Source organism: Trifolium pratense, linkage group LG5 (assembly GCF_020283565.1).
Source record: "Trifolium pratense cultivar HEN17-A07 linkage group LG5, ARS_RC_1.1, whole genome shotgun sequence".
Classification (NCBI taxonomy): Eukaryota; Viridiplantae; Streptophyta; class Magnoliopsida; order Fabales; family Fabaceae; genus Trifolium; species Trifolium pratense.
In genome coordinates this window covers 43,369,253-43,383,079 of record NC_060063.1, presented here as the reverse complement: position 1 = coordinate 43,383,079, position 13,827 = coordinate 43,369,253, and the positions used below count along the sequence as shown (strand labels likewise).

Here is a 13,827-nt window from a genome sequence, read left to right as displayed (position 1 = left end):
AAAGCCCTTTTAACTAAATGGGCTATAGTGGGCGCCATTTTCATGTAAATATGTCTAGTACATATTTGCACCCCCTTCTTGCTACATCATACCATATGATGTAATGCTCATTTTAATTACCATAATACCCTTATCATATTTCCTTATTTCTCCAAGGTGCACCGTACCTTACGGTGTTCCAATCTCACTAGATTGTTCTTATGTGTGTGACCCTGTAGGTTTCCGTAACATTGACAATTATAATAAATCACTATTTATTACAATAAACAGTGAGCGGTATCTAGCAACACATCACTGCTACTCAAGTTACGAGAAATTAACATGTGATCTAAACATAACCTCTTGTGATAATATCAGTGTGTATAATTACCCCTTTGCCCTTTATGTCTATATTGAACACAAAACATACTTGGTGTCATCTTTGTCCAGTTCAATATTGGGCCCATGACATTTATCCTGTTATGCAGGATTGGCAAATTCCATCTACGTCACTACTGTCCCTCAGCATGCTTTGTGAAGTACCCATCAACTGCCTTTATGGTTATCCTGTTACGGACAACGTTAGATCAGCAACAAAGTACTTGACTCCACATCTAGGGTACAAAGTGGTTTCAGGTCTAAGGGCGGTTTACACCATTATCACCATGAGAGTAACTTATGACACTTTGCATAACTTTGCATGTAGTACTCTCATGGCGGGTCAATCCAGTATAAATATTACTCCTAATATTTATACCTACGTCAAGACTTGATAACTCCTTATCCCATGATCCATGAGATGTGATCATCAGTCTATCTTCATAATAGTCTTTATGCTTTAAGGTTATCCCCTTTACCTTAAAGCTCGACTACGGATACTTTAAGAATAGTGTCCTTATGTTTAATATTATCTCATGATTAAGTCACACTTAATTATTAAACGGACTTTCTATTCTAGGGACTTCATTATTTTGCAACCTTACAAATATAATAAAGAAATGCCATATTTATATTCAAACTCCTAAAGCAAATACTATGAAAATAGATTGGCTCTTAGGGCTTACTCCAACAGACATTGCCAAGCTAGTACCCTGCAATTTGAATAGTTGTTGCCAAAAGTTGCTTGTAAATACCTTATCCCTGTCAGATACAATAGATTTTGGCATACCATGGAGTTTAACAATGTTATGCATAAAAGCTTCAGCTACTTCTCATGGGAATGAAGTGTGCATATTTTTTTAATCTATCCACCACCACCATTATAGTAGTGTAGCTATAAGAAAGTGGAAGGCCAGTAATAAAGTCCATAGCTATATCTTCCCATACTTGTGAAGGTATTGGAAGTGGTTGTAATAAGCCTGCAGGAGAAGTGTGAACTGTTTTTGCTTGTTGACATATTATACTCTTTTGTACATAATCCCATATATCCTTCTTCATATCAGGCCAATAGAACTGAGATGTTATCCTTGCCACAGTTCTTGTGATTCCAGCATGACCACTAATAGGTGATGTATGAAATTCATACAATATCTTGTGCAACAAGTCATTGTCCTTAGGAATCACCAGCCTTTGTTTCCAATATAGAAGTCCAACCCTCATAGTATATTGTATTGGTGCCTTTCCTGAGACATATTTCAACATGATTTCTACCATGTTTTGATAATTCTTCAATGCTGCTCTAATCTGTTGTAAAATCAACCTGGATAGAGCATCAGCTGCCATGTTTTCCTTGCCAGGTTTATATTCAGTTGTAAAATCATACCCCAGAAATTTGTGCAGCCATTCTTGTTGTTCTGGTGTTTGTAAGGATTGATCCATCAAGCTTCTCAGACTCTTTTGATCAGTACGAATTATAAACCTGTGTCCCAGCAAATAATGTCTAAATTTTGCTATTGCTTCAACAATTGCAAGCATCTCTCTAAAATAAGCAGACTTCTTTTGATTCCTTGGAACCAATTTTTTTGAAAAATAAGCAATGGGATGTCCTTCTTGGTGTAGTACTGCACCAATTCTTACTCCTGAAGCATCAGTTTCCAAAATAAATGGTTTGTGAAAATTAGGTAGAGCCAAAACTGGAACAGATGTTATTGCAGTTTTGAGTTGTTGAAAAGCTAATTCTGCATTATCATTCCACTCATATGCTTCTTTTTTATGTAAGTCAGTCAAGAGTGAAGCTATCTTAGCATATGACTTAATGAATCTTCTATAATAACCAGTAAGACCTAAAAAGCCTCTTAACTGCTTCACATTTGTTGGTGTTGGCCAATTGATTACAGCTTGCACTTTGTCTTTGTCCATAGACACACCATGTCCTATAACCATGTGCCCTAGATACTCTATCTCCAATACTCCAAAAGAACACTTTGACAATTTGACAAACAATGTATTCTCTTATAGTATTTCCATCACAGCACCTAAGTGTTTCAAATGATCTTGCCAATTGTTACTATAAACCAATATGTCATCAAAGAAAACCAGAACATATTTCCTTAATGCATGTTGAAATATATGGTTCATCAAACTTTGAAATGTTGCAGGTGCATTTGTTAACCCAAAGGGCATTACTAACCATTCATAGTGTCCTTGATGTGTCCTGAATGATGTTTTATGTCTATCTTCAGGTTGTAGTAAAATTTGATGATAACCTGATCTGAGGTCCAATTTAGAAAAGAATTTAGCATCAAATAGTTCATCTAATAATTCATCCACAGTTGGGATAGGAAAACAATCTTTCACTGTGATTGCATTCAAGGCCCTATAGTCTGTACAAAACCTCCATGTTTCATCCTTCTTTTTAACCAGTAACAGGAGAGGAGAATGGACTAGTGCTGGTTTGAATGATACCTTGTTGCAACATATCTTGTATCATGATCTCAATTTGTGCTTTCTGGCTATGTGATGGCTTGACCTTGACTGGGTTTGCTCCCTCCATTAATGGAATAGCATGATTGTGATATCTATTAGGTGGTAATGCAGTAGGTGCCTTGAAAAGATTTTTATATGTATGTAGTAGCATGGCAATTTCTGGTTCTATGTTGGTAGGCAAGTCTTTGAATATATCTTCATCATCAATGGGTTTCAAGCATTGTATTGTAAAACACTCAGCAATTGAATCAGTTGATGCCAATCTTTTAAAATGATGAAATTGAGCTGGGTTGGGTCTAGGAACAGCTTCACCAGATAAGGTGACAAGTTTGTTTTTCAAGAAAAATTTCAATGTCAAGGATGCATAGTCAGCCACATGAGGGCCCAGTGTAGCTTCATCTCGTCTAGATTGCGCTCATCGTTGTGAGCCACAAAGAAAAACAACAAAATAGATTCAGAAGATGAACAATTCAATTGTTTGCAAAGCTTCTCCACAACCATGATAACTTCTGACGCACCAGAGACAAACTGTTTGGACCAGAAGAACAACCCTGCAATTGCAAGGCTTCTAGAAAGTTTGTCGGAGTATAGGCTAGTTATGGCATCCTCTCTTATGAGTTTTGGACAAGAAATCGCCTTTTCCTATACTGACATAAAATAGAAAATATTTATCATCTATATGTATTACACATTAATTACAAACAAACAAAAAATCACCATGATGTTGATTAAAGGTGGCAAGCCGAACGGATTGATCATCTTCCTTTTCAGTTTGTTATTGAAATCTTCATCAAGATTAATCTTACGTTTTGTTCAGATAGAAGGAAAGGTTACAAGAAGGTTGTTGGAACGGTGAAGAACTCTGGCACTAGAATTTCAGCACTGTGGAAAAATCCTTATATGTCATGATATCATGTTAAGAATCATAGGATGTGAGAAGATCATACACATAATAGAGAAATATAGCATAAGGATGCTCGTGAGGCAAACATTTTAGTTTAAGATGAAGCCAAGATTTGAGTTTGTAAGGCGTTTCTCGTGTGCTAGGCTTATTTTGACATGAAAATAAGAAGCTACAAAAATAGCTATTGCTTGGACGCGCGTCAGAAGTACTTTGGCCGCGGTTCCAAACATACGAGAAAAGGATACAAGCTTAGAGCAAGTACCTGAAATGAACTCAATGTCTGATGCATGGGACAAAATGCATTAGCAGCTTCCGAAATCCCAATGAAGAGTATAGTCAATCTATGAATTGGAGAAGGATTGGTACAACAGAACAATGAAAAACCATCTGAAGATACTGCAGAAAGTTTCCTAAAAGAATTGAGAGACCGCAACATGTTTCAAGTAGCAAAATAACAACATATGTTTCAACATGCTCAGAGAAATCATCATGCAAAATAGCAACAGAACAAACCACAGTCAATATTTGGTTACAGATTTAGATCGGTGAATTGCATATCTATCATTTTGATGATTATGGCCTTGATGCAAACTACGCACAAGCGAGAGGAATTTCCCTGTCGTTGACAAGCGAGAGGGAAGTAAACCGGGAGTACATATCAGGGGGAATATCCTAGAGACTAGAGTTATTGAATGATTGATGATATTCAAAATACAATAATGAATTGCAATAGCCACCATATATTCGTAAAAGAAAATCAAATTACCTGATTCTGAAATGGGAAGAACACCATTATGCAATTTGCTTCTCTAAAATATGCAATGCAAGCTTTCCAGAATCATTCACTACACATCTACAAGAAATTATAAATTAGAAGAGCATTCAAGGATCACGAATGTGTGAAATAAATTTAGGAGACAACAAATTTCACACTAGATATCTGGTTTTTAAAGAACCTGAAAAATTCAGAAAAGTAAAGAACCTAATCAATAATAAATAACAAACAATGGACAGAAAAGTAACAAGTAACAAAAATCTTTATCAAACGGTCTGAACATTAAAAATGAAACCTTAATCCTTTGAGTTCTATATTCATGTCAGCTAGCAGGAGCTCTGCAGATGCATGAAAAAATTTCGAAATGAATATCAGAAAAGAAAACTTGTTGGACCTAACTCAACCCTAAATTAAGAATAAGTTCACCTCCTTCATAATATTTTCGATATGTTAAAAGTTTTACGGTTTATCAAATTTACCGGAACACTTAAAAAATGTTATCCGGTTTACACAAATTTATGAAAACTGAAACTAAAGTTTGTTCACTTTAATGAAAAATTTATTACATTTTCTCTATGAATTGAGAGTTGGGTCTAAATCAACGCTAAGAATCCGGCTTGTAAGGTGAGAATTGCTCTTACTTATAAACATATATATATTCAGGCCATATCACAACTAATATGAGAGTCCTTAACATACCCCTCACGCCCAACACTATTTGGCATGATTTGTGGATATAAATGGTAGGTGACCCGATCAAAAACCTGATAGTAGACGGTCCAGCAGATAATGAGGAGGTTGTTATATCATCTTAGAATTGGGAGTTGGGTCTAAATCAACCCTACAAAATCGACTTGGTGATAATTTCCCTCACTTATAGACAAATATTCAAGTCATCTCAAAATCAATGTAGAACTTCTTCATAACGGTTTCTAATTATTTTTTTTTCAAAACCGGAACAATTTTCCAAACGGTTACAGTTTGGTTTGGTTATGTCCAAGACTTGGGTTATTGCCAAGATATAGGTTTCTTTCCCACATAAGTTATTAAGAATTACTCAATGCCTACTATTAACAGTATGTTGTGTCGATCAGGGAAGAAACATAAAAGGTTAAAAGTATGGTTTGGACCATTCTTCTATTTGTAAGATGCAGGGCCGGACTAAGGCCAAAGCCACGAAATTAGGGTTTTAGGCCTAAAAAACAATTACATATGTAAAAATGCCTCAGAAAAATATAATATTATTTTTTTCATGTATTAAAAGTAAAAAAAAAAAACATTTAAGTACGACAAGTAAAAGGCCTCATAGGCCATCTCGCAACTAATGTATGACTTCTTAACACACTCCCTTACACCAACACTATTGGCTTTGGCGCAGATATAAATGGTGGATTGTCTGATCAGAAACTTAATAGCAGGCGGCTCAGCGGATCCTGAAAAAAGCTTTGATATCATCTTAGAATTAACTATTGAGAGTTGGTCTAACTCAACGCTACAAAACCGATATGATGATTGCCTCTTCTTTTTATATATATATATTCAAGCCATGTTGCAATTGATGTTAAACTTCTTTAACAATTTTTGACAATTAATTTTTATTTAGTTTTTAACAAATTACAAAATAAATAAAAAATCTAAAAAAAATAAAGAAAAAAATTGCGTTAGGTTTCCGCCATTGGAATGGCTAATTCATGAGAAAGTAAAATATAGTTTGCTTCTTCACTGTTCGGACACTTTAAAATGGAGGATTTAGAATAGGTTTCTAAAAATAGGCAGCATTTTAGTATTTAATTTTCAATGTAGAGTAGTTTGGTATATTAATTTAAAAAAAAAAAAAAATCTAAACATTACTCTAAAGGTAGGGTACTAGTTAAGCATACTAATATAAAAGTTTTATTTCGAAATTTGTGTATTTAATACATTAAAAACATAAAAAGTTATATGTTTAACATTAACTTTCATTTTAATTTTTATTTTAGTATTTTTTTAATATGTTTAACGAGTGTTCCGGAACCGGAACACTATTTAAAAAATAGTCCATGAAAAAAAAATCCATATACCGTCATTGCTATTTTTTTTTTCTCATCACTCACCACGGCCATCGCACAATACTATACTATTTTTCTCCCTAATCTTTCTTGCAACCTTCACTTTAGATCTGGTTTCTTTCGTGTGGGTGTTAGTTTTTTTTGTTGTGATGTGTCAAAACGAGGAACTAAAATAATAAGAATTTAATATTACTAAGGCAAAACAAATAAATTGTTTTCAGCAACCAAAACTCAAATCCACCCATATTACACGAACGAATCATTCCTTGTATAAGTGGTAGAAGACACATCATCAAATGGATGTCATGTTACCATTTTTGTGTGACATGTCTGAATGAAGGACTAAAATGTAAGGAATCTGATATTACATGGGCAAAATAAAAGAATTTTTTTTAAGGATTAAAACATAAATAAAAACACATTTTACCCTAGTAAAAGGGTAAAATTGAAAAAAAAAAATTATATGGGTGAAGGTAAGAAATATAAGGGTGGGAAAAAAAAATTCTCATAGTGATGCACCCACTCTATGCATGCTAATTCATGCTCTATAAATAGCAAACGATCGAACCCCATCATTCTCTTATCACAATACAAATTTTAAAAGATGAAGATGATTCACATTATTCTTTACTTTCTTGCTCTTCTCTCATATACCTCTCATGCTACTACTACTTCTGTCAATGATTTCTGTGTAGCAAATTTATTGCTTCCAAACACTCCTTCAGGCTATCCATGCAAACCACCGTTACTTGTAACAGAGAATGATTTTGTGTTCTCTAAACTTGTACCTGGAATCCCAATACCTCCTTTTAATGCAGGAACAACACCTGCTACAGTCACTAATTTACCGGGTCTCAACGGACTTGGTATCTCTGTAGAAAGAGTAGATATCGGTATAAATGGAACGGTACCAATGCATATTCATCCTGATGCAACTGAGTTATTAATCATGGTTGAAGGTCAAATGACTGCTGGATTTATTACACCTACAAAACTTATCGTGAAAACTCTTAATCCTGGTGATGTTATGGTTTTTCCAAGAGGATTAATGCATTTTCAACTTAACTCTGGTGTTGGAAAAACTTATGCTTTTGCTGCTTATAGTAGCACAAATCCAACCTTGCATATAGTTGATATTTTGTTATTTGGTAACAAATTACCAACTCCCACACTTGAAAAGACTACTCTGCTTGATTCAGCACAAATTAAGAAGCTTAAGGCTCAGTTTGGTGGCAGTGGCTAGGATATTGGTTGCTTAAGAATCATCCTCTTTTATATTTGTTTTAAATTATGTTATGTCAGCAATAAAGCTTTTATATTTTGTTTGTGAATTTTTTTGCATTTTAATAATGTAAGAGGATGGATGGTATGGTTCTTAATATTTCTTACATAATCCCAATGGATTTTACCAACAATTTATGTTAACCTACTTGGTTATTTAGTTAGTTACTTGCACACCAAGTAATATAATTATATTGATCTTATCTTTTCAAATCCTCTTATTCCTAATACATGAAATATAATTATATAGAACAATATTTATTGACTAATTAGATAGTATAGAACAATTATCATCTATATGTATTACACATTAATTACAAACAATAAAAATCACTATGATAGTATGATGTCGAATGAAGGTGGCAGCCGAACGGATTGATCATCTTCCTTTTCAGTTTGTTATTGAAATCTTCATCAAGATTAATCTTACGTTTTGTTAGGATAGAAATAGAAGGAAAGGTTACAAGAAGGTTATTAGAACGGTGAAGAACTCTGGCACTAGAGTTTCAACACTGGAAAAATCCTTATATGTCATGATATCACGCTATGATATAACCATAGGATGTGAGGAGATCATACACATAATAGAGAAAGATAGCATAAGGAGGCTCGTGAGGCAAACATTTTAGTAAAAGATGAAGCCATTGTGTAGATTTGAGTTTGGCTCTATTTGGAATGACATATAAGCTAGCTCACAGCTGATAAATTAAAAGTTCTGTTTGATAACGGTTTTTGAAAAAGAGTAGCTTATAGCTTATTTTTCAAACGTTATTTCAAGTAGCTTATCATTTTTTCTTCCAATATTACTCATATTAAACATATCTTTTTTATGTCATTTCATACTTATAAGCTAATTCAACCGTTAATTTTACCAAACACTATACATTCAATCAGCTAGCTTATTCGATATAAACTAAAAGCTAGCTTATAAAATATTCACTATAAGGTGATTTGCTATAAGCTATCTTATTAATTATGCGCTAATTTTTATAAAACAGAGCCTTACACCTTTCTCATGTCCTACGCTTATTTTGACGTGAAAATAAGGGAAGCAGATTTCCTGCTGTAACTGCGTTGACGCAGTTACAGCAGCAGCCGTTGGATGTCAATCAATGGTCAGGATTATTTTAATGTACGTGTAATATAAACCGTCCGATGATAAATCAATGATCAAGATCGATTACAGCGTGTAACCGCGTGCATTTATTACTGCAGCATATCCGGATCCGAAAATAAGAAGCTGAACAAATAGCTAGTGCTTGGACGCGTGTCAGAAGTACTTTGGCTGCGGTTCCAAACACACAAGAAAAGCATTCATTGGTTGCCTTCTTTGTAGGGATTTGGATTTGGTGGTGTTGAAAAAGCACACAGTTTCACGCTGTTGAGAATCTCAACCGTCCGATCAAGTATTGATGGATGAGATCTTTAAATAATTACTTTATTTGTATTTAATCTGAGACGTCCGATCAAGAATGAACGGCTGAAATACATAACAGCGTGAAACTATGTGCTTTTTCAACGACACCAAATCCAAATCCTTCTTTTGTAGTGGTTAGTAAGCAATAACCTTCTAATTAGTTTTTTTAACCAACTATAATTGCAACTAACTACTTATTCATATTCAAATGTGAACTTTGTTGTGGAAAGTGTGAGTTAAGTACCACGTTGCTTAGAAAAATGAAAGATGAACATTTTATAAGTGAGAGGACCAATAAATCTAACATCTTAGGTTTTGGGTTAAAGTGTGTGTTAGAAGTCCCACATTGGCTAGAGATATGGTAAAGATAGTCTTTATAAGTGTAGTGCAAACCTCAACTCTTAAGATAGCTTTTGTGGTTGAGTATAGGCCTCTCAAATTCTAATATGGTATCAGAGTTTATCCTAGATTTATTTGTTGTTTGTTGTGGAGACCTCCCATATTTGGGCCACCCGTTGTTGTTGATACGGTTAGATTCAAAGATACAAACTAGAAGAATAACAAATGAGGCAACTAGGGTTACATAATATCTATATATATAATTCCTAGATAGTTCTCCTACTATCCATCTTAACCCTAATCCACATCACTCATTTACATCCAATTAAATCACACAATAATGCCACATCACTTCCTTATATTATATCATTTTCATCTCTATTTTTTTTGTTTCCACATCACTTCCTTATATATTTTTTCAATATAATCAACATTATATCATTCTCATCTCTATTTTTTTTATATTATATCAGTCTCATAATAAATAATAAAGAATTATGCTTCTCCAATTATCCAAAAATTGATGTCACAAGATGTTACAATTTTCTACATTATTATTGAATTATACCTCTCCAATTATCCAAAAATTGATGTTGTGATGTTACATTTTTCTACATTATTATAACATTTCTTAGTGACAATGAAGATGAACATGGTTGGATTCTCTTTCAATATTTATCCCATTTAAATGTCAACCGTTTTCATAGAAACAACAAAGAGTTTATAATTTAGTCACACAAAAAAAATACGAAGATATACATTATTGACTTAATTACATTATAATTTTATAGAAGAGTGAAGGTTATGCAAAAAGTTAGGTTATTAGATTGAAATATATAATAACCATTATCATTATCATATTTCATTCAATTTTAGTGTGTCGCCTATGCGTTGCACTATTGCATTGGCTGGCACACCCCACCAAAAAAATAAATATATTTCATTCAATTTTGATGGTCTATACTCATTCTCTATACATATAGGTATATATATTGTCTGGAGGAAGTGATAAGTACATCACTTTTATATTATTATTATTATTATTATTATTATTATAATTTTCATTTTATAATACTTATTGTTACAATTTATACAAATAATTTTTCAACATTATAATATAAAATACCACATAACACCTGTGCATCGCACGGGTGTGGGACTAGTTAGAATTGTATTACTTAATAAAATAGAATTACAAAAGATTATATAATAAAACCTAGTGGACTATAAAGTAATGAGCCCAATAGCTTAAGCTCAATAATTTATTATCTAACACCTAATCAACCCAATTAAGATCAAGATCAACGCAGCAATTTACCATCAAAGAGGGAAGATCACGTTCCAGTTTGTTCAGTCCTGAACATGAGGGGGTGTGTTAGAAGTCTCATATTGACTAAAAATATGATAAAGATAGTCTTTATAAGTGTAGTGCAAACCTCACCAATTGTGCAGAGTTTTCATCAAGACCATAATCATCAAAATGATAGGCAATTCGCCGATCTAAATGTTGATTTTTCTGAAGCTCTATCGATGAATAATTTTAAGCTTTAAATGGAATAATTTTTTACTTTAATCAAAGTCGAACCACCACACGGCAACACCCCCACTAATTGCTCTCCTAACAACGGCAACACCCGTACTAATCGCTCTCCTAACAAATAATGTTACAAATATTAGTTCACATTTTTTTGGTTTAGTTTGATAAGTCGTCGAGGGGTAGCTAAGGGATCATCCTCATTTGGTTTAAGAAGCCACAATTATAAAGTTTTCAACACTTGCCACAACAATATTCTCCTGAAGTGTGAGTCCATTGTTGTGCTCAACGAGATCTGCCGCCTGACCTTTTGTGGAAAAGACGTCAGGGGATCATCCACATTGTGTTTAAGAACAACCTTACAAGTAAGTTGAAAACCACACTGTTAATAAACATGACATCCATGAAAAAGTAGAGAGAAAAGCAAGAAAACTTGTATTGGTGATAATGAGTAGAATTACGATAAGAAAACCATGTACAAAATGACTTATTTATAGCTAACTAACTAATAACTAATGCAACTAACTATATCTCTAATAGCCTCCCGCAAGCTAGAAGGTGTTCACAACACTTCTAGCTTGGGATAAGGAATACAAAATTACATCGAATCAAAAGAAAATACAATGAGAGATGCCGGAAATACATTGGCCAAAACAACTCAACACAACTCATCAAAGCCAACTAAGGGTAAAAGTTTAACCATCAAATAGAAACGACAACTCAAGAACTACTCGGAGGAAGCAACATATCAACTCTTAACCACCATAGGCAGAAGCAAATCAACAAAGCCAATTAAGGCACAAAGCTTAACCATCAAGAGCACTCAATCACTCATGATAGAAGCAAAATAGAGAATGTCAAAAGAGGTCCGATGTCTATAAAGTGAAACATCAATACTCAAGTTGTGCTAAATGTAATTAGCTCATCTATGGACCAACAAATCAAGGAGAAAGATCAAGTAGCTAACTAACTAGACTAACTAACTAGTAATTAATGCAACTAACTGTATCTCTAATATAGACTATAGTCTTGACTCTGGATATATCAATTCTACAATTAATTTAAAAAGTAAATTTTTTCATATATAGGATCGGAGGAAATATTACCCAAGATTATAACAATAACAAACTGTTCATATGGGATTTCTGATTCCCCATCAAACTCTTCACATGTGCTATCTACTTTTTGCTTCTCAGCAATTTCTTTTTCAGCCTTTGTGCTCTCAACATGTTGTTTCTCATCAACTTCTTTTTCAGTCTGTACGATCTCTACTTTTTCCTTCTTAGCAACTTCTTTTTCTTGGTTTTTTGAATGACGCTTGTTAGCAACTTCCATTTACAGGGGCGGAGCTATTGTCGGGCTAGGGAGGGCCGTGACCCGTCCCAAAATTTTCATTTTTAATAGGAATATATGCTCGGTACATATTTTTGTTAACTATTATGGTATATATACATGTAACCGTTAAATTTTATCACAACATTGAATGCAACCCAATGCCCAGTAGTATATACTTGAGTGTCGTATGATTGATTCTTGTAACATGGGATTTTTCAAAAAGAAATTGTTTTTCAATAATTATAATTATAATAAATCAAGAATAATTGTTGTTGTGGTCAAATTTTTTTAAAGGAGTATAAAATTTACCATTGAAAGTTTATATCATATAGACAATTCTTATAAAATTTTATAGAAATTTAAAATCATTTGATATTCTATTGAACATTGTTAATCTTAATGAATCTCAATAACATATAAAAAAAAATAGATTTTCTTAAAATCTATAAATTTAGACGTTATTGAATAATGCAACATTAATATTTGAATGTTAATAGTTTATGAATTTTTAGATTGAATTTATCTTTTTCTAGAAAAAAATTCTCCAAATCAATGCTTTGGTAACTACAAGACAAAGTTTAACAAAATAAAAAAAATCTGGTGTTTATAATTTCTCGAGTTTCTATCGATTTTGATTAAATATGTGAGCTGAAAGTGCTATCTAACTTGAGTTTCTCTTTCTTTTAATATATTATTGAGACTCGTTAAGACTAACGATTTATTCATTTTTAGTCCCTTAGGAAAAAGATAAGCTTCATAGGCTCATCCCACATTTTAGTCCAGCTCCACCACTCTGATTATTTATGTATTGTTTTATCAAATACCAAACAAAAGGGTGGGTTATTTTATTATTATGGCTGAAAGTTATAAAAGAAAAAACATGGCACAACAACCAAATGCAACAAAATAGAAGCCAGACAAAACAACAAAGAAAATAATAGAGAAATGAAGTGGGCTTCATCTTCTAAGTGAGGAATTCTATCATGCGCACAAGCACAAATAAATTTCATTTAGGCACACTCACAACAATGTATAAAAATTAAAGAAAAAACAATTAAAGTGATATTGATTGATGTGACCATTTTATTTTTCTTTTAATTTTTTAAATTCATGTGTGTGTGCCTAAATTTGTGCCTATATGTCTTGTGCCTATATAAGAATACCTCCTTCTAAGTTTAGCTTTTTTTTTTAAACGGTCAATTAATGTTATTAATTAATTACTCTCTCCGTTTCAAATTACTTGATTTTTTAAAAATATTTATTTTTTTCAAATTACGTGTCTTTTTGATATTTATGTTATATTTTGTCTATTATACCCTCCTTATTTTAAATCTTTTTATTGTATTTTTT

The 13,827-nt window shown here is 32.9% G+C and overlaps 1 protein-coding gene across 1 annotated transcript; it reads left to right on the top strand.

The window, feature by feature from the left end:
* The first annotated feature begins 7,171 nt into the window (after positions 1–7,171).
* On the top strand, positions 7,172–7,940 carry LOC123883067 (germin-like protein subfamily 3 member 1). Its single transcript, XM_045931762.1, has one exon. It carries the CDS (start codon positions 7,176–7,178, stop codon positions 7,812–7,814), a length of 639 nt encoding a protein of 212 aa, XP_045787718.1. The 5' UTR covers positions 7,172–7,175; the 3' UTR covers positions 7,815–7,940.
* The last annotated feature ends 5,887 nt before the right edge of the window (positions 7,941–13,827 follow it).